The sequence below is a fragment of the Chrysemys picta genome, chromosome 23, assembly GCF_011386835.1.
Source record: "Chrysemys picta bellii isolate R12L10 chromosome 23, ASM1138683v2, whole genome shotgun sequence".
Taxonomy (NCBI): domain Eukaryota; kingdom Metazoa; phylum Chordata; order Testudines; family Emydidae; genus Chrysemys; species Chrysemys picta.
In genome coordinates this window covers 1148825-1169741 of record NC_088813.1, presented here as the reverse complement: position 1 = coordinate 1169741, position 20917 = coordinate 1148825, and the positions used below count along the sequence as shown (strand labels likewise).

The following is a 20917-nucleotide window of genomic DNA, read 5'->3' as shown; positions in this document are numbered from 1 at the left end:
AGAAAAAAAACACTATCACACTTGCAGATACAAGAGGAAAGGTGCTCTGACAACCGTCACAAGCAGTAAGAAGGAACTGACAAGGCATAAGGCCGGCGGCGCCTCACATACCGGTACATGAGTGCGGGACTCCAGAGGGTGCCAGAGCTGGCCCTACGGATACTGCTAAGGCAAAAAAATCTGATGACTCTGCATGTGGGCACGCGCACACCTACCATGGAATCAACATGAGCAAGCACGCGAAGAAGTGGGATCTCCATCATATGTTCCTCACTGTACCCCCACAGCCATGCTCCCAGATGCCATTCCCCTCCCTGGGCCAAGTTCAGAGCAGTGAGAACAATTGCACTTGGGAGCCCAGCTTTTTCGAGCTAACACACCTGATAAGTTTGAACCCCTAAACACTAGAAGAGAGAAGAACAAGAAGAGGCAGAGTGACTTGGAGCCTCCTGCTCATTTGTTGTGTGCTGCCCTCCACAGAACTGTGTCCCTTTAAAGCAGTGTTTCAATTTTGTTTTAATTTATAGATTACAAAGCCAGAAGGTCCCTTTGGGAAAATCTAGACTGACCTACTGTATAACACAGGCCATAGAACTTCCCCTGAAGAAGAGGTTATTCACCTTGTATAGTAACTGCTTTTCTTCCTGTGAGTGCTCCACTTCAGGCGTGCATGTGCCTCTCATGCCTTGATCAGACATTTTCAGGTAGCAGCATCTGTTCGCCCCATATATGCAACCTAAGCATCCTCTGTCAGACACTGAGGTTTTATACAGGAGTGCGTGGGTAAACCACCCTCAGTTCCTTCTCTACCCCAACATCCCTTAGGGAACGCTCTAAAGTGGAGGGGAAGGAAGATGGGAGTGGAGCACCCATAAGGACACACATCTGAAAGAACCACAGATAGAGCACAAGGTAAGAAACCTCTTCTTCTTCTAGTAGCATCCTATGGGTGCTCCACCGCAGAGGACTTCCAAGCAGTATTCTGACAGAAGGAAGAGGGAGCTTCAGAACAAAGTCCAGAACTAAAGATAATACTGCAGAACAGAGTGTCGCATCGGATCTGGCAGCCTGGATAAGGGCATAAGTTGGGTAAAGATATTTATTGAAACCCAGGTAGCGACCCTACATATTTCAGAAATTGTTACATTCTTCAGTAATGCTGTAATATGTTGCCTGAGATCTGGCCAAATGTGCTATCACCGCATGCGGGGGTTGAGCACCTGCGGTCTCATAACAAGTGACAATTCAACCAGATATCCATTTTGACAGTCTCTAAGTAGAGATAGAGAATCCCCGGCCTCTATCTATGATGGAGATGAAGAGCCTAGGCGATCTTCAAAATTGCCTGGTCCTAGCTAAATAGAAGGCCAAAGCTCTTCTAACAACCAGGGTATGGAAATAGGATTCCTGCTGAGAATTATGAGGTTTCAGAAGATATACTGGTAGATGGATGGATTGATTAAGGTGGAAATCCTACAGAACTTTTTATAAGAATTTAGGATGTGGGTGTAAGGAGACTTTATTCTTGAAGAATACTATAAAGGGGGGAGGAGAGGTCTGCCATTAAGGCCCCAATTTATCCAACTCTACAAGAAGAAGTGAGGGCAACTAAGAAGGTATTGGAAATTATCTTGGCCTATGATGAAGTGTAGGTATTTCTTGTGTGATGGGTTTAATCGATATATGAAAATAGGCATCTTGTAGGTCAGGGCTGAAAACCAATCCCCTCCTCCAATAAGAGAATTATAGTTGCCAGAGTCACCATCCTGAACTTCTGAGGCTTCACGTGCTTTAAGTGTTTTAGATCTAAGATTGGCCTCCCTCCTTCTTTGGCACCAGGAAATACTTTGACCTCTTGCCTTGTTGGGGGAAGGGATCAGTTCTATTGCTTCTAGCTGCTGTCTCAACACAAGCTTGTGAGACAGGTCCTGAAGAGGGATGGGGAAGGAGGTGGGGGTGAGAGGGCATGATGTAAAATGGATAGTACAGTCAGATGTTATGACCTCCATGACCCACTTTTCCATGGAGGTCAGTTTCCAAGCCTGCTGGATAACAGGAAGGCAATCCCCTAAAGGGGGGAGGTGGTCCAATGGGCATAAGTATCACTCCAATATGACTTCAGAGGATGGGTGGTCAATGTTGTCTGAAGAATCAGGCTCCTCTAAGGCATCTTAATTTTTTTGCCCAAAAATTGAGGTACCCCAAATCACTAGGCCTAAATATTTAGAGAATAAACAGCACTGTGAGATTTTGTTCAGAATAGATCTTGCCAAATAATTACTAAATTAGCAGATTAAAGGAAAGCAGTTATTATATTTGAATTTTAGTAAGGTATTTAATTTAATGTTATATTTTGAAAGACAGCTCTTAAAATTGATTTTCATAGTCTTGCATCCAACAATGTTGACTGATATTGGCTGGAAAGACAACAAAAGCATAGAAAAATAGTGAATTAGAGATTGGATGAAGGCAGTATTGAACACTTCTTCCATGATAGTCTAGAAGAGGAAGTCAACAATATAGTAATTAGATTCACAGCTGATATTAAACTGGGAGTAAATGCAAACACCAATGAGGACAAATAATGCAAAACGACCTAGAGAGAGGTTTGAAATATGGACAGAAAATTAAAAAAATATGCAGCTTTGAAAAATGCAGATAAATACATTTAGGGAAAATGTATCTGAAACACACACACTCGAGGGAAGTAGTAAATTCTGACAGAGACCTGGGGCAGAGATACAGCAAAGTAAATATGTCTCTCCAATGGTACATAACAGCAAAAAAAAAAAAAAAGGCTATATGAGTGGGGCTGCACACACAAATAGCACAGGATAGGGATGTAAAACTCTCTCTGTGTACCGCTCTGGCATGACTGCCTCAAAAATTGCACCCAGTTCTGGACTCAACAAACATCTAGATTTAGGGAGATCAATTAGGTTGTAGAATAGAACCTGAGACATTTAAAACAAGACAGGGAGCAAACATACAGTAGCGAACAATTCCACAATAGCAGAGAGGGCAAAAGACTCCTAACTAGAGCCTTGGCTACACTTGCGAGTTACAGCGCTGTAAAGCCGCCCCCAGCGCTGTAACTCACTCCCCGTTCACACTGGCAAGGCATTTGCAGCACTGTATCTCCATGGTTGCAGAGCTGCATGTACTTGGCACGTCCCCGAGAGGAATAGCGAGTATTGCGCTGCCACTACAGCGCTGCAGCACCAGTGTGGCCGCCCAATGCGCTGTGAATGGCCTCCAGAATTATTCGGCAGTATCCCACAATGCCTGTTCTAGCCACTCTGGTCATCAGTTCAAAGTCTACTGCCCTAGGCTTCCAGTAACTGACCATGTGACCCACCCTTTACATTCCCCGGGAATTTTAAAAATCCCCTTCCTGTTTTCTCAGCCCGGCGTGGTGTGGAGTGCTATCAGCGAATCTTTCCAGGTGACCATGCCTCCACGCGCCAAGCAAGCCCCAGCATGGAGCAATGGCGAGTTGCTGGACCTCATCAGTGTTTGGGGGGAGGAAGCTGTACAGCCCCAGCTGCGCTCCAGCCGTAGGAATTACGATACCTTCGGAAAGGTATCAAAGGACATGATGGAAAGGGGCCATGACCGAGACGCCCTGCAGTGCAGGATTAAAGTGAAGGAGCTGCAAAGTGCCTACCACAAAGCCCGCGACGCGAACGGCTGCTCCCCCGCAACCTGCCGATTCTACAAAGAGCTGGATGCAATACTTGGGGTTAACCCCACCTCCACTCCGAGCACCACCATGGACACTTCAGAGCCGGTGGGGAGGGGAGAAGGGGAGGAGGAAAACAGGAGTGATGGTGGTGGGCCGGATGGAGACACCCCTGAATCCCTGGAGCCATGCAGCCAGGAGCTCTTCTCGAGCTAGGAGGAAGGTAGCCAGTCGCAGTGGCCGGTACTTGGTGGAGGACAAACAGAAGAGCAGGTTCCCGGTAAGCGGTTTTTTTTTCAGGAAGGAATTTTTTCGGTGCGGGCTCTTTGGGAGAGGAGGGTTAGGCATGCATGCCTAGATGTGGAATAGTGCATTGATGTGGTTTATCACATCGCGGTAATCGGCCTCGGTAATCTCCTAGAATGTCTCATCCAGAAAGTGTAAAACGCGCTTGCGCAGGTTTATCGGGAGAGCCACCGTGGTCCTTGTCCCAGCCAGGCTAACGTGTTCGCGCCACTGTGCCGCGAGGGGACCATTGCTGCACACAGGCAAGCTGCATATGGGCCAGGGCGGAAGCTGCATTGCAGTAGAAGACCCTCCCTTGCTTCCCAGGTCACCCTCAGCAGCGAGATATTGTCCAGGATGAACTCCTGTGGAAAATGTTGGGACAGTGTTCAGTGTAGCTGCCCCCTGAAGCTGTTGGCTCTCCCCAAGGCACAGAAACCCAGAGGACAGTATCAGGGGGTAGCCGTGTTAGTCTGTATCTACAAAAACATCAAGGAGTCTGGTGGCACCTTAAAGACTAACAGATTTATTTGGGCATAAGCTTTCGTGAGTAAAAACCTCACTTCTTCGGATGCATAGAGAGAAAGTTACAAATGCAGGCATTATATACTGATACATGGAGAGCAGGGAGTTACTTCGCAAGTGGAGAACCAGTGTTGACAGGGCCAATTCAATCAGGGTGGATGTAGTCCACTCCCAATAATAGATGAGGAGGTGTCAATTCCAGGAGAGGAAAAGCTGCTTCTGTAATGAGCCAACCACTCCCAGTCCCTATTCAAGCCCAGATTAATGGTGTTGAATTTGCAAATGAATTTTAGTTCTGCTGTTTCTCTTTGAAGTCTGTTTCTGAAGTTTTTTTGTTCAATGATAGTGACTTTTAAAAGTAGGTGATTTCTGGGTACCCGTCTTGCTCTGTCAATCTGTTTCCTCACTTCCCCAGGTGGGTATTGTAGTTTTACGAATGCTTGATAAAGATCTTGTAGGTGTTTGTCTCTGTCCGAGGGGTTGGAGCAAATTCGGTTGTATCTTAGGGCTTGGCCGTAGACAATGGATTGTGTGATGTGTCTTGGATGAAAGCTGGAGGCATGTAGGTACGTATAGCGGTCAGTAGGTTTCCGGTATAGGGTGGTGTTTATGTGACCATCACTTATTTGTACTGTAGTGTCCAGGAAGTGGATCTCTTGTGTGGACTGGTCCAGGCTGAGGTTGATGGTGGGGTGGAAATTGTTGAAGTCCAGGTGGAATTCTTCAAGGGCCTCCTTTCCGTGGGTCCATATGACAAAGATGTCATCAATGTAGCACAAGTAGAGGAGGGGCACTAGGGGACGAAAGTTGAGGAAGCATTGTTCTAAGTCAGCCATAAAAATGTTGGCATACTGTGGGGTCATGCGGGTACCCATAGCAGTGCCACTGACTTGAAGGTATAAGTTGTCCCCAAATCTGAAAGTGGTTGTGGGTGAGGACAAAGTCACAAAGCTCAGCCACCAGGCTTGCTGTGGCCTCATCAGGGATACTGTTCCTGACAGCTTGTAGTCCATCCTCATGTGGAATATTGGTATAAAGTGCTTCTACATCCATGGTGGCCAGGATGGTGTTTTCAGGAAGAACACCAATGCATTGTAGTTTCCTCAGGAAGTCGGTGGTGTCTCGAAGATAGCTGGGAGAGCTGGTAGCATAGGGTCTGAGGAGAGAGTCCAAATAGCCAGATAATCCTGCTGTAAGAGTGCCAATGCCTGAGATGATGGGGCGTCCAGGGTTTCCGGGTTTATGGATCTTGGGTAGTAGATAGAATACCCCTGGTTGGGGTTCTGGGGGTGTGTCCATGTAGATTTGTTCCCATACTGTAGCTGGGAATTTCTTGAGCAGATGGCGTAGTTTCTTTTGGTATTCCTCAGTGGGATCAGAGGATAGTGGCCTGTAGAATGTGGTCTTGGAGAGTTGCCTGGCAGCCAGAGGACAGTGCAGCCCTGAAACAATCAGTCCCCCTTACTCACCATTTTGAGGCTCCCGTGGGATGTGTGCGCTCTGTTTCGGATGGGAAAATTATGCAATTGTGTAGACCCTGTGTGTTTTCTACTCCTTAAGTGCGGGGGAAATCATTACTCTGTCTGGTATAAATAATGCTGCCTCTGTTAAATGTTGCATTTTGCCTATACAGCAGCATCAACCTTGAGACCTCAGCCGTCCCTCTTATCGCCTGCTCAGAGACTGCAAAGACTCAGGAAGAGACCGCGAAAAAGCAAAGACGACATGCTGCAAGAAGTGATGCGGCAATCTATTAAAGAGAATGAGAAAGCACAGAACTGGAAGGAGAGAGAAAGCAGGATCCGCCAGGAAAACTCAGCGCACCAGCAGCAAAGCATGGAGCACCGGCAGCAAAGCACGGATCGGCTCATAAGCATCCTGGAGTGCCAAGCAGACGCTATCCAGGAGCTCATAGCCATGCAGAAAGAGGACCAGTACCGCAAACGCCACCCCCACCGCCCTTGTCCCAAAACTCTTTCCATTGTGCCCCACTATCACCTCCAACCCACTTTCCCCAACTTCCGTATTCTTCACCCCACCCGCTGCCTCCAACACCAATATCTTCACCACCCAGCCCTGAAAACCACGACCCTTACCCTCTGCACTCAACCCCCATCACCGTGCAGTAGAGCTAACCTGAAGTGCAGCATCAGAGGGGTAGCCGTGTTAGTCTGAATCTGTAAAAAGCAACAGAGGGTCCTGCGGCACCTTTGAGACTAACAGAAGTATTGGGAGCATAAGCTTTCGTGGGTAAGAACCTCACTTCTTCAGATGCAAGTAATGGAAATCTCCAGAGGCAGGTATAAATCAGTATGGAGATAACGAGGTTATCTCCATACTGATTTATACCTGCCTCTGGAGAAGTGAGGTTCTTACCCACAAAAGCTTATGCTCCCAATACTTCTGTTAGTCTCAAAGGTGCCACAGGACCCTCTGTTGCTTTTTGAAGTGCAGCACTAACTGCACAGCACTCCAGACAGGACATACGCAAATCTGTGATTGTACCGTTCCCCACTCCACCCCCTTGTTTCTTTTCAATAAATGGATTTTTTGGCTTTGAAAACATTCTTTATTATTGCATAAAGCAAAAGACTCTTAGCCCAGGAAATAAACAGGCACTGCAAGTCTGCTTGTCTGCTTAGCAAACACTGATTCCTAAAGATTGGAACTACTGCACTTCACTCCTGTGCAGGGCACTAGATATCACTGCTCGTTTTCAGTCTCAAGGCTCCCTCAAGGCATCCCTAATCCTTGCAGCTCCGCGCTGGGCCCCTGTAACAGCCCTGCTCTCTGGCTGTGCAAATTCAGCCTCCAGGTGTTGAACCTCGGAGGTCCATGCATGAGTGAAGCTTTCATCCTTCCCTTCACAAATATTATGGAGGGCACAGCACGTGGATATAACCGCGGGGATGCTGTTTTAGGCCAAGTCCAGCTTCCCATACAGAGATCGCCAGCCGCCCTTTAAACAGCCAAAGGCACATTCCACAGTCATTCGGCACCGGCTCAGCCTGTAGTTGAACCGTTCCTTGCTGCTGTCAAGGCTCCCTGTGTAGGGTTTCATGAGCCACGGCATCAACGGGTAAGCAGGATCTCCAAGGATCACAATGGGCATTTCAACTTCCTCTACCATGATCTTCCGCTCTGGGAAAAAAGTCCCGGCCTGCATCTTCCTGAACAGCCAAGTGTTCCGAAAGATGCGTGCGTCATACACCTTTCCAGGCCAGCCTGTGTTAATGTCAATGAAACGCCCACGGTGATCCACAAGTGCCTGGAGAACCATAGAGAAATACCCCTTCCAATTAACGTACTCCGATCCTAGGTGGGGTGGTGCCAGAATAGGAATGTGCGTCTCATCTATCACCCCTCCACAGTTAGGGAACCCCCTTTGTGCAAAGCCATCCACTAAAGTGATTATATTGTGATATATAATCCACATTAGTATGTCAGCAATATAGATAACAAAAAAGATCCCCCAGGAGTAGAGAGTTAAAGAAACCCTTATGGGGGGCTGTGAACAGGTTTCAGGGAGTCTGCCAAGCATTAGACTTGCTGGGGTCCAGGGTGCAAAGTCGAAGCCCCACTGTGTGGGCAGAAGCCCAGGGCCCCAAGCCCCACCACACAGGGCTGAAGCCGAAGCCTGACCAACTTAACTTCACGGGGCCCACTTTTATAAAGTGACATACTAATTGTGATATATAATCCACTAAAGTGATTATATTGTGTTTTGACAAATATGCAGAAGTTTAAAATGTGAGCATAATTTAATTTTTTGGTGCAGAATTTTCCCAGGAGTAATCTTCACTGCAATGAGATACAGAGACTTTCATCTTCCCTCACCAGTTGAAACTCACTGTTAAGTGGCCTATGTAGAACATGCCAATTGAATATATGCCCCCAAATCAGTTAGGTACATTTGAAAAATCTCCACCTAAAAGAGGAGGTTACTTACTGTAACTGGAAGTTCTTCAAGATGTGTGGTCCCTATCTGTATTTCAAATGTGGGCGCACACGTGCACTACGTGCCTGAGTCTGGGAAGTTTCCTCCACACAGTGTCCGTTGTCCAGCACATGCATAGTGTCTTTCCTTGTACTTCCAACCGAGGGTACACCTCTACCTCGATATAACATTGTCCTCGGGAGCCAAAAAAAATCTTACTGCGTTATAGGTGAAACCACGTTATATTGAACTTGCTTTAATCCACCGGAGTGCACAGCCCCCCCCCCCCCCCCCGAGCACTGCTTTACCGCATTATATCCAAATTCGTGTTATATCGGGTCGTGTTATATCGAGGTAGCAGTGTATAAGGAGCAGTGGGTGTCAATGCCACTCTAGTTCCCCTCTTATTGCAATGTAACCAAGTCTGAAGCAGAGGGGAAGGAGAGTGGGTAGTGGAATACAGATAGGAACCACACATCTCAAAGAACCTCCAGCTACAGTGAGTAACCTTTTCTTCTTTGAGTGATGGTTCCACATGGACACCTTGCAAGCAGTGATCAGTAGGACCGTACCAAATTCACGGTCCATTTTGGTCAATTTCATGGTCATAGGATTTAAAAAATTGTAAATTTCTTGATTTCAGCTATTTAAATCTGAAATTTCCCGGTATTGTAATTGTAAGGATCCTGATCCAAAAAGGTGGAGGGGGAGTGTTGCAAGGTTATTTTAAAGGGGGTTGTGGTACTGCTACCCTTACTTCTGCACTGCTGCTGGTGGTGGCGCTGCCTTCAGAGCTGGGCAGCTGGAGAGCAGTGGCTGCTGACAGGGAGCCCAGCTCTGAAGACAGAGCTGCCGCCAGCAGCAGTGCAGAAGTAAGAATGGCATGGTATGGTATTGCCATGCTTACTTCTGTGCTGCTGCTGTTGGGGTGCTGCCTTCAGGGCTGGGCACCAGGCCAACAGCCACCTCTCTCCAGCTGCCCAGATCGGAAGGCAGTGCAGAAGTAAGGGTGGCAATACCATGACTCCCCTGCAGCTTCCCTTTGGGTCAGGAACCCAAATTGAGAAATTCTGGTCTCCCAAGGGAAATCTATATAGGATAAAAACACACAAGACCAGATTTTACAGTCCGTGATAGGGCACTAGTTTCAGTGTGGTGGTGGGTGTGAAGAGGCTGATGGTAGAGCAATTTGCAAGATGGCCCATCCCACTGCTGCATCCATGGTATGGCTGCTTGGGCGTTGTGTGCTGTAAATGAGTGGACAATTCGCAAAATGTCCTGCAATGGGATGGCCAATAACACAACCATGGAAGCGGCCTGTGCCCAAGTAGAGTGAGCTGTGGGAGGACTGATATCTTGTAGCATTAAGTATGCAGCCTGAGATCCACTTAGAGATCCTTTGTGAGGATATGGCTTGGCTCCTTGATCTTTCTGCCATGGAACCAAAGTCTCAGACTTTTTAAAGGGCCTAGTTCTTTGTAGGCAGAATGCCAGGGTATGTCTGACGTCAAGGGAGTGTAGGTTGGAAGAGGCATGTGGTTTCAGAAAGAATACAGGTACGTGGATTGATTGGTTGAGATGGAATCCGAACACAACCTTTGGTAGGAATTTGGAGTGTAACCACAGTGAAACCTTCTCCTTGTGCAAAACTGTGTAGGGAGGGTCTGCCATCATGGCCGCTAGCTCAATGACTCCCCTGGCCAAAGTGATGGCTACTAGGAATGCAACTTTCATGGAAAGGTGGGTCATGTAAAGGTTGCCATAGGTTTCAAGGGTGATCCTGTGACAGCTGAGAGGACAAGGTTAAGATCCCACTGTGGCATGGGTTTGACAGCAGGTGGGGAACTCCTGACCAAGCCTTTCATAAAGCATGCCAATGTTGGGTATGTGAAGATAGTGTCTTCCTTCCCCCACTGGAGGGACACTAAGTGCTGCCAGGTGCACATGGAGGGAGCTATGCTGTTTTCAGGGTGAGGAGATAATGGAGGACAACTGGGATGGTCACCATGTCAAGAGAAAGGTGATGGCAGTGCACCCACTCCAAGAAATGGCGTCACTTTGCCCAATAGCACATTCTGGTGGACTCTTTCCTGCTCTGGTTAAGGATCCATTGGACTGGAGCTGAACAAGCATGTTCTATGTTAGATGCCCATCCAAACACCAGGCCGTGAGGTGAAAGGAGTTCGGACTGGGATGCTTGAGTCTCCCTTTGGGCCTGTGTGAGAAGATCCAGGAATGACCAGAGCCTGACCAGTGTTCGGGTGGAGAGCTTCAGGAGGTCTGCGATTTGTAGATGTGTAGAAAGAATAGTAAATATGGCAGGCGACCAGCTTGGCTTAACAGTGAAATCCTTGCTGATCTTAAACACAAAAAAGAAGCTTACAAGAAGTGGAAGATTGGACAAATGACCAGGGACGAGTATAAAAATATTGCTCAGGCATGCAGGAGTGAAATCAGGAAGGCCAAATCACACTTGGAGTTGCAGCTAACAAGAGATGTTAAGAGTAACAAGAAGGGTTTCTTCAGCTATGTTAGCAACAAGAAGAAAGTCAAGGAAAGTGTGGGCTTCTTACTGAATGAGGAAGCCAACCTAGTGACAGAGAATGTGGAAAAAGCTAATGTACTCAATGATTTTTTTGCCTCTGTCTTCACAAACAAGGTCAGCTCCCAGACTGCTGCACTGGGCAGAACAGCATGGGGAGGGGGTGACCAGCCCTGTGTGGAGAAAGAAGTGGTTCGGGACTATTTAGAAAAGCTGGACAAGCACAAGTCCATGGGGCTGGATGTGCTGCATCCGAGGGTGCTAAAGGAGGTGGTGAATGTGAGTGCAGAGCCATTGGCCATTATCTTTGAAAACTCATGGTGATTGGGAGAGGTCCCAGATGACTGAAAAAAGGCTAATGTAGTGCCCATCTTTAAAAAAGGGAAGGAGGAGGATCCGGGGAACTACAGGCCAGTCAGCCTCACCTCAGTCCCTGGAAAAATCATGGAGCAAGTCCTCAAGGAATCAATTCTGAAGCACTTAGAGGAGAGGAAAGTGATCAGGAATAGTCAGCATGGATTCACCAAGGGCAAGTCATGCCTGACTAATCTAATTGCCTTCTATGACGAGATAACTGGCTCTGTGGACGAGCGGAAAGCAGTGGACGTGTTATTTTTTCATTTTAGCAAAGCTTTTGATATGGTCCTGTGACCAAGCGGTTCTGGCGGAACCCAACTGAGAGTGCCAACTCAGGACAAATTGCTCAAATAGGGCAGTTACAGCCCAAGGCTGGGGTTCTTTCCACCTCTAAGGCAAACCAAACCAGCCAGACTAAGAGGACTTCGGTCTCACCCCACTGGCTAACCGCAAGTCTCACAAGCAATCTCCTTAGACACTCCAGTTTCCCAGTATTACCACCAGTGCCACTCGTTATGGGGACAAATGGTTATGAAAACCAATACCCCAGTAAAAGAAAAAGGTTCTCCTGATCCCAAAGGACCAAGCCCCAGACCCAGGTCAATATACAAATCAGATCTTACCCACAAATCACGCTGTTGCCAATCCTTTAGAATCTAAAATCTAAAGGTTTATTCATAAAAGGAAAAGGATAGAGATGAGAGTTAGAATTGGTTAAATGGAATCAATTACATACAGTAATGGCAAAGTTCTTGGTTCAGGCTTGCAGCAGGGATGGAATAAACTGCAGGTTCAAATCAAGTCTCTGGGATACATCCCCCGCTGGGATGGGTCCTCAGTCCTTTGTTCAAAGCTTCAGTTTGTAGCAAAGTTCCTCCAGAGGTATGAAGCAGGATTGAAGACAAGATGGAGATCAGGCATCAGCCTTATATAGTCTTTTCCAGGTGTAAGAACACCTCTTTGTTCTTAAATTACAGCAACATGGAGTCTGGAGTCACATGGGCCAGTCCCTGCATACTTTGCTGAGGTACAAGGCGTATCTGCCTTCTCTCAATGGGTCCATTGTATAGCTGATGGTCCTTAATGGGCCATCAAGCAGACTAGGCAGAGCTAATCTCAGCTTGTCTGGGATGTCACCCAGAAGCATAGCATAAATTTGCCATACAGACAGTATAGAGCCAATATTCATAACTTCGACTACAAAACTGATACACACATATAGACAGCATAATCATAACCAGTAAACCATAACCTTGTCCTAGACACCCCATTTGACCCCCTTTATACAAGATTTGGGTGCCACTACAGGACTTTGGTTGCAACAATGATCTATATGGTCCCAGTTTATGTCAATAACGTCACACCCCCAACGCAAAATTGATGCAGGAAGGGATGACACAAACATCACTGACTGCATCCCAAGAGCTCCCCATCCTGGGTTCTGTCTCACTACAGCTAGTGTTGGGTTAGAAGCCGTACCAGTGTATAACAGAAATGGTTTATCAAAATCATGTTCAACCACATGATTGAACCTCTTTACAAACTCAAGGTAACACTTAGTTAGAACAATAGTGGATTGGATCTGCTCTGGCAGCATGGTTCCTGTATGTGCCATGTGATCTTGCCAAGAGCTAAAGAAAACCGCTACTTTATCCATACAAGCTCGGGCCAATGTTTGGAACCCAATTAACATCGAATAAATGCAGATATTAATGTTCTTCATAGTCCAGGAATCTTGGCATTTAGCCATGAAAGCAATATGGTAGTGTGCCTCAGTCTTCCTTTTCATACAGCACATTAGGTCTGGACTGTCCTTTCCCCTGTGAAAAGTTCCCATATTGTTTATATGCATGAACTGTGAAACACCAGTGTAACAAGGCCTTGTAACAGAACGTGTGTTCTTATGTATTCCTTTTAACATGTTCAAGGGATTCTCCAAAAGATTAGGTACATTGTATATTTTTACAGTTTGTGGCAATAGCAACACATTAATTACAAAATCTAGCAATAACAACAAGTTCATTGCAAGTGTCCATCTACAGTCATGTTTGTCATGCCACCCCTTTGGCTCAATACCATTGGAGTTTGGGCATTTTAGGGTTAACCTGTGGCTTCCCTTTGCAAAATTCAGTTTTCTCTTTCCTCCTTGTCCTGCAGGATCAAACCCTGATTTCTCTTGCTTAACAGAATTCACTGGCTGATGGGGTGGGCCCTCTTTGCTAACAGCTATTAGCAAGTCCTTCCTTTCCCCGCCAGGCAAGTAATTTGCACTACCCCCGACCAGAGCCAGTCCACCAGTTTTCATATTCGTAACTGCTATCATCTCCAAGGCTGGACTCTGTCTTAAAGAGATACCACACAAATCCAAAGAGTCTGCGGGTGAGAGTTTGCTTCCTCTCCCCCGCATCCTCAAGCATTTAGCCATAAAACTGCTCTGCTCTGACACATCGGTAACCAAATCTGTCCTCAAACCCTGAAGCACAAACTGCTCATTTAAAGAATCAGAAAGGAGACATTCCTGTTCCAACACCATTGTCTCCCCAACAAGTTGGCCCCACACAGCCACTTGGTTATAGGGATGCCTCAATTCCTTAACAACTTTTACTTCCTCTGAGACCTTCTCAAAGCTACCCACACTGGATCTTTTACAAGGAAAGTTAGTGGATCCCTTCACAACAGACAATTTTTGCCTGCTAGGAACTGAAACTTCCTTGATTAAATCACTCTCACACCCTTCAATTGCAGGGAACTGCTTGCACCGAGTACCATGAGGATTCCTTTCTCCAGGAGCTTTTCTAAGCAGCAATTCACCCCTCACAGAAATTCTGCCCTTACCCTCTTCACCTAGGGCTTGCTCTAAAGGCACACTTTCCTGAGCAACAACAGACTCTGTCTGGGTCTTACTTACATTCAGGATCACCTTTGGCCCATCAGGCAGATCTCTACACAATCCCCTTTCAGGCGAACCCATAGACTTCCTAGATAAAAGGTTAGAAATACTTCCCTTCTCTTTGCCACACACAAGCTTAGGAATTTTTTCCTTTTTGCTACAAGTTGTTAAACTGTCGGTAGGTAACACAACCAAATTACCTTTCTGCTCTCCTTGGGCCCTGGCTAGGGCATCACCCTGATCAGACAGAGTTGTTACACCCTTCTCCAACCACACATGAGCAACAGGCAAAATACAAGCACCAGAATTGTTTGGTCTCTGGGATTTTGCTAAGCCACTAACTGGATGCAACCTAGTTATGGGGCCATTCTCCCCAGCAGATGCAAACTTAGGACCATTCCCTTCCTGGGCTTTAGTTGAATCCAGAACCAACTCTGAGACAACTAAATTACTCTCAACCATCACAGGCCGAAAGGCACCTTCTGTCTGCTCCACAGACAAAAAAGAGTTGGAGACGCATTTTCCTTTACTAGACATACTGTTTGGGATTTCATTTCCCTTGTCCCAGCACACCGGGCTGTTCACAGACAACTGCTTGGAGACTGGGGTAGCTTCCTCCATAGGCAAGTCAATACCCCTGACAGACACAGGCACGTTTCCTTCACTGTCACTATTCTTCGCACAGGAAACAGATAAGGTATAGGGACACTCATCTTCCACTCTCCTTGCCTTCCCAAACTGCTGACTAGATAAAGCCATCAGCTCACAAGACTGCCTAGGCTCATCCAAAATCTCCTTGTTCTCCTCTCCCTTCGCTTGATCTAATTCCAGATTTACTCCTGAGACATTAGATAGACATTCAGAAACTTCATTCACAGCCAAACAGCTACTTTCCAAAGACAAACTTTTGGAGAAACCCTCCATAGGCACAACCTTAGGATCAATCCTCTCTTGTGCCTGGTTTGTATTAACTTGACTGACCATAGCTTTAATATCATTTCCAATCATAATATCCTTAGGGATTATGTCTTTTACTCCCACAACCATGGTGCCCTCCAATCCCTTCCATTTCAGGTGGATTTTAGCCAAAGGCACCCTGACAAAATACTTAGATAAGGCTACAACAGTTACATCTTCACCTGGCAAATAATCTTCCTTCCTGACAAGACTTGCTTTAACCAGAGTAATATCTGCTGCGGTGTCCCTCCATGCCATACACCTCACTCCATTCACTTCTGCACTGCTAATAAACTCTGCATTATTTCCCCCATATTTAGCTTTAATGTGAGTTTTAAGGTCAAATCCTTCAGAGACAACAGAAACAGCATTTGCACACAGGGCACCAATGCTGGGCTCTGTGTGGCTTGCCTGTGAGTTTACAACAACAGGGTTAGCATTGGCCGTGGCATTTGGGGTTGCTGGTTTTGGGCTGCCCTTCAGTGTCGGGCAGTCTGGTCTCATGTGGCCCAGCATACCACAGCGATAGCATGTAACCTGCTGGGGATGTGAGTTCCTACCCTCCGGGCCCCCTTGAACTCCTTTAGAAGAGTCAGGTTTATTTTTAAATCCTTCCCTCCTCTTGAACTGGGGAGAATGGTGATCAGTTTTCCCCAGGGTTTTACACCCTTCTCGAGCCCTGTTTTGGGTATGGGCATCTGCAATCTCCGCCGCCCGTAGGACTGACTCAGGGTCCCTGTCACACACAGCTGCTCTCACATTGTCAGGCACAATGTCTAAGAACTGTTCCAAAGTTATTAAATCCAGCAGTTTTTCAAAACTCCCATGAACCTTGGCTCCCATAACCCACTTTTTAACAAAACCCATCAGCTTATGAGCACATTCTACAAAAGTACAATCCTTAGGCATTTTAAACTCTCTAAACTTAACTCTGTAAGATTCAGGAGTAACCTTGAATCGCCTTAACACAGAATCCTTAAACCGCTCATAATTTAATGCTTCTTGTTCCCCCAAGTCATTAAACACCTCCCTGGCTTTCCAGTCAGTCTGGTTAGCAGGACAGGCATTCGCTGACCCTCAGGGATCTGGTACAGATTGCAGAGGCGTTCAAAGGTAGACAAAAACTCCTCTATATCCTCAGTATCGTTGTAAATGGGACACATCCTTTCCCAGTTTTTCTCATGGTGGGGGGGAAGTGGAGTACCAGGTGGGGATGACTTTCTCCGCTCTTCCATTACTTGGAGCTGAAGTCTGGCCGTCTCCTGTTCCATCTTGTGAGTCTCCTGTTCCATCCTGTGAGTCTCCTGCTCAGCAGCGAGCAGCTCCAGACGTCCCTTACGAGCTCTCTCTTCTCTCTCATCAGCCTCCTTCTTTCTTTGATCTGCTTCTTTCTCTCTCTCAGCAGCCTCTTTCTCTCTCTCTCTTTCTAACTCTGCTACTTTTTGCTTCTCCAGCAATCGAAGATCTGCTAGCTTCTGTTCATGCTCAAATTGCAGTTGACTTGTCACCCTTTGCATTCTAATTTTTTCTGCCTCTTCTGCAGCCTCAGGTAAGGGCTGTGCTCTTGCCCCCTGATCACTGGCTATTAACAGATTTCTCAGTTCTTGATTTGTAGCTTTCTTTCTAAAGCTTATCCTCTTTTCTGAACACAAATTTTCCAGGGCTTTTTTGCCAAGTCCCTCATATGCTCTTTGCTCAGCCATTGCAGCAGCTCTTTAACCAACAAAACTCTCAATCCCAAAATTCAAATTTGGATAACGTGGGGTTCTGACCCAAAGCTTAATTGACCTGGTTCTGTGGATCCAAGCACGACTACGCCACTGTGACCAAGCGGTTCTGGCGGAACCCAACTGAGAGTGCCAACTCAGGACAAATTGCTCAAATAGGGCAGTTACAGCCCAAGGCTGGGGTTCTTTCCACCTCTAAGGCAAACCAAACCAGCCAGACTAAGAGGACTTCGGTCTCACCCCACTGGCTAACCGCAAGTCTCACAAGCAATCTCCTTAGACACTCCAGTTTCCCAGTATTACCACCAGTGCCACTCGTTATGGGGACAAATGGTTATGAAAACCAATACCCCAGTAAAAGAAAAAGGTTCTCCTGATCCCAAAGGACCAAGCCCCAGACCCAGGTCAATATACAAATCAGATCTTACCCACAAATCACGCTGTTGCCAATCCTTTAGAATCTAAAATCTAAAGGTTTATTCATAAAAGGAAAAGGATAGAGATGAGAGTTAGAATTGGTTAAATGGAATCAATTACATACAGTAATGGCAAAGTTCTTGGTTCAGGCTTGCAGCAGGGATGGAATAAACTGCAGGTTCAAATCAAGTCTCTGGGATACATCCCCCGCTGGGATGGGTCCTCAGTCCTTTGTTCAAAGCTTCAGTTTGTAGCAAAGTTCCTCCAGAGGTATGAAGCAGGATTGAAGACAAGATGGAGATCAGGCATCAGCCTTATATAGTCTTTTCCAGGTGTAAGAACACCTCTTTGTTCTTAAATTACAGCAACATGGAGTCTGGAGTCACATGGGCCAGTCCCTGCATACTTTGCTGAGGTACAAGGCGTATCTGCCTTCTCTCAATGGGTCCATTGTATAGCTGATGGTCCTTAATGGGCCATCAAGCAGACTAGGCAGAGCTAATCTCAGCTTGTCTGGGATGTCACCCAGAAGCATAGCATAAATTTGCCATACAGACAGTATAGAGCCAATATTCATAACTTCGACTACAAAACTGATACACACATATAGACAGCATAATCATAACCAGTAAACCATAACCTTGTCCTAGACACCCCATTTGACCCCCTTTATACAAGATTTGGGTGCCACTACAGGACTTTGGTTGCAACAATGATCCATATGGTCCCAGTTTATGTCAATAACGTCACAGGTCTCCCCCAATATTCTTACCAGCAAGTTAAAGAAGTATGGGCTGGATGAATGGACTATAAGGTGGTGTGGTGGGGTGGTGCCCCACCCCCTGAGAAAAAGGCTGGAACAGGCCTTTGAGGTTGCGCAGGCCGGCAGCCAATCAGAGGCCTGTTAGGAGCCAATCAGGCCCTATATAAAGGCTGCCTAGCAGGAGGAAAGGCAGTCTCTCCCTGACTGCCAAGGGAGGAGCACTGGCTCCTGGGCTGAAAGATAGCACCTTGGACAGAGCAGAAGGAGCTGGGGAGCTCAGCCAAGGAAAACCCCAGGCTGCAGGCCTTGCTACAAAGGGCCAACAGGGTGCACAGGGCCGAAGGGGAAGCAGCCCAGGGACAAAAGTCTGACAAGGGAGAGAAGGAGGGCAGGGAGGCTGCCGCTAGGGCGTCCCTGGGTCGGGACCCAGAGTCGTGGGTGGGCCTGGGTCCCCCCCTTCCCCCTTGTACTACACCTGGCTGAGGAGGAGCGTGGCCTGATACAGGCTGTGGCTGGCCCCTGTGACAAAGGGGCTAGATTTTGAGGCTGCAGCTGGCCACTAGAACAGGTGCAGACAGAGGACTGCTGATAACATCAGACCCCCGGAAGCGGGTGAGACCAGGGCAGTGTCCTGAAGAGGACACCGCCGAGCAGGGAGCAATGCGGGTCCGGACACCAACAGGGGATCAGACGATGGACGGGACACCACTGGCAGAGGGTGCCCCACAGAGGAGAGAGTTAATTCCCAGATGTGCCAGCGGGAGGCACTGCGGTGGTGAGTCCCACCAGCCGGTATCAAGCGGAGTGCCCCAAGGGTCGGTCCTGGGGCTGGTTTTGTTCAATATCTTCATTAATGATCTGGAGAATGGCGTGGACTGCACCCTCAGCAAGTTTGCAGATGACACTAAACTGGGAGGAGTGGTAGATACGCTGGAGGGTAGGGATAGGATAGAGAGGGACCTAGACAAATTAGAGGATTGGGCCAACAGAAATCTGATGAGGTTCAATAAGGACAAGTGCAGAGTCCTGCACTTAGGACGGAAGAATCCCATGCACTGCTACAGACTAGGGACTGAATGGCTAGGCAGCAGTTCTGCAGAAAAGGACCTAGGGGTTACAGTGGACGAGAAGCTGGATATGAGTCAACAGTGTGCCCTTGTTGCCAAGAAAGCTAACAACATTTTGGGCTGTATAAGTAGAGACATTGCCAGCAGATCGAGAGACATAATCATTCCCCTCTATTCAACATTGGTGAGGCCTTATCTGGAGTAGTGTGTCCAGTTTTGGGCCCCACACTACAAGGAGGATGTGGAAAAATTGGAAAGAGTCCAGCAGAGGGCAACAAAAATGATTAAGGGGGCTAGAGCATATGACTTATGAGGAGAGGCTGAGGGAACTGGGATTGTTTAGTCTGCAGAAGAGAAGAATGAGGGGGGATTTGATAGCTGCTTTCAGCTACCTGAAAGGGGGTTCCAAAGAGGATGGATCTAGACTGTTCTCAATGGTAGCAGATGACAGAACAAGGAGTAATGGTCTCAAGTTGCAGTGGGGGAGGTTTAGGTTGAATGTTAAGAAACTTTTTCACTATGAGGGTGGTGAAACACTGGAATGGGTTACCTAGGGAGGTGGTGCAATCTCCTTCCTTAGAGGTTTTTAATGTCAGGCTTGACAAAGCCCTGGCTGGGATGATTTAGTTGGGGATTGAGCAGGGGGTTGGACTAGATGACCTCCTGAGGTCCCGTCCAATCCTGATATTCTATGACTTAGAACTGCTGGGGTCAGTAAGGTGCTATGAGAATGATTTTGGCCCCATCTCAGTGAACTTTCAGGAGAAAGTGAGGCAGAAGGGGAATCTGAAAAAGGCATATTGAAGGTCACCTGTCCAGAAAACCAGGAGAGCATCACCCTGTGAGTCACTACCTACAGCCCCCTTCAAGCAGTAGCGCTGTAGTTTAGACTTGTCCTGACATACCAATTCCACAGCTGGACTGCCTTGGAGCAGAGGGAATGAGATGTCGCTCTCCCTGCTTGATGTTGTCCAATAGGATCTGCATGTCGAGGGAGAGTATAAGGCAGGGGTTCTCAAACTGGGGGTTGCAAAGTGGTTACATGGGGATCTTGAGCTGTCAGCTCCATGGGGCCAACAGCCCCAAGCCTCCATTACATTAAATCCCATCCCCCCATTTTTAATTTATAAGGTGGTCCTATTCAGAGACTTGCTGTGTGAAAGGGGTCACCAATACAAAAAGTTTGAAAACCACTGGTATAAGGGGAAGGAAGGCTTTGCAGGTGAGATGAACTGTTTTGAGTTCCAGGATGTTTATGTAAAAAGAACAGGAGTACTTGTGGCACCTTAGAGGCTTACAAATTTATTAGAGCATAAGCTTTCGTGGACTACAGCCCATTTCTTCGGATGCATCCGAAGAAATGGGCTGTAGTCCACGAAAGCTTATGCTCTAATAAATTTGTTAGTCTCTAAGGTGCCACAAGTACTCCTGTTCTTTTTGCGGATACAGACTAACACGGCTGCTACTCTGAAGGATGTTTATGTGTAGCGTGGCTTCCCAGGGCATTCATTCACCTTGCACAGTGTGGTCCAGATGGGCATCCCATCCTGTAAGGGAGGTGTCCATAATGATAGTGGCCGTCAGTATGGGAGGGCTGAAAGGGGTCTCAGTTATGACCTTGGTCAGATGGGACCACCAAATGAGAGGGGCCAGAACGTCTGAGGGAACAGTGACCCTGAAGTCAACGTGGTCCCCTGGTTGGGTTGTAGATTGAATTAAGCCAGGCTTGTAGGTGCTGCAGGTGAAGTCTTGCAAGCAGTGTCATGTA

The 20917-nt window shown here is 47.2% G+C and overlaps 1 protein-coding gene across 6 annotated transcripts in view; it reads right to left on the bottom strand.

Annotated features, from left to right (window-relative positions):
* Positions 1 to 20917, bottom strand: part of KDM1A (lysine demethylase 1A) — a 169095-nt gene that overhangs the window by 28865 nt on the left and 119313 nt on the right. The window contains exon 17 of one of the 6 annotated variants that reach the window (XM_065576832.1): positions 2170 to 2417. The exons of the other annotated variants lie outside the window; for them this stretch is intronic. Within the exon in view, the coding sequence (XP_065432904.1) occupies positions 2286 to 2417 (132 nt within the window). The 3' untranslated portion in view covers positions 2170 to 2285. Of the gene's footprint in view, positions 1 to 2169; positions 2418 to 20917 lie in introns of those variants that run through there. 6 annotated transcript variants of the gene reach the window in all.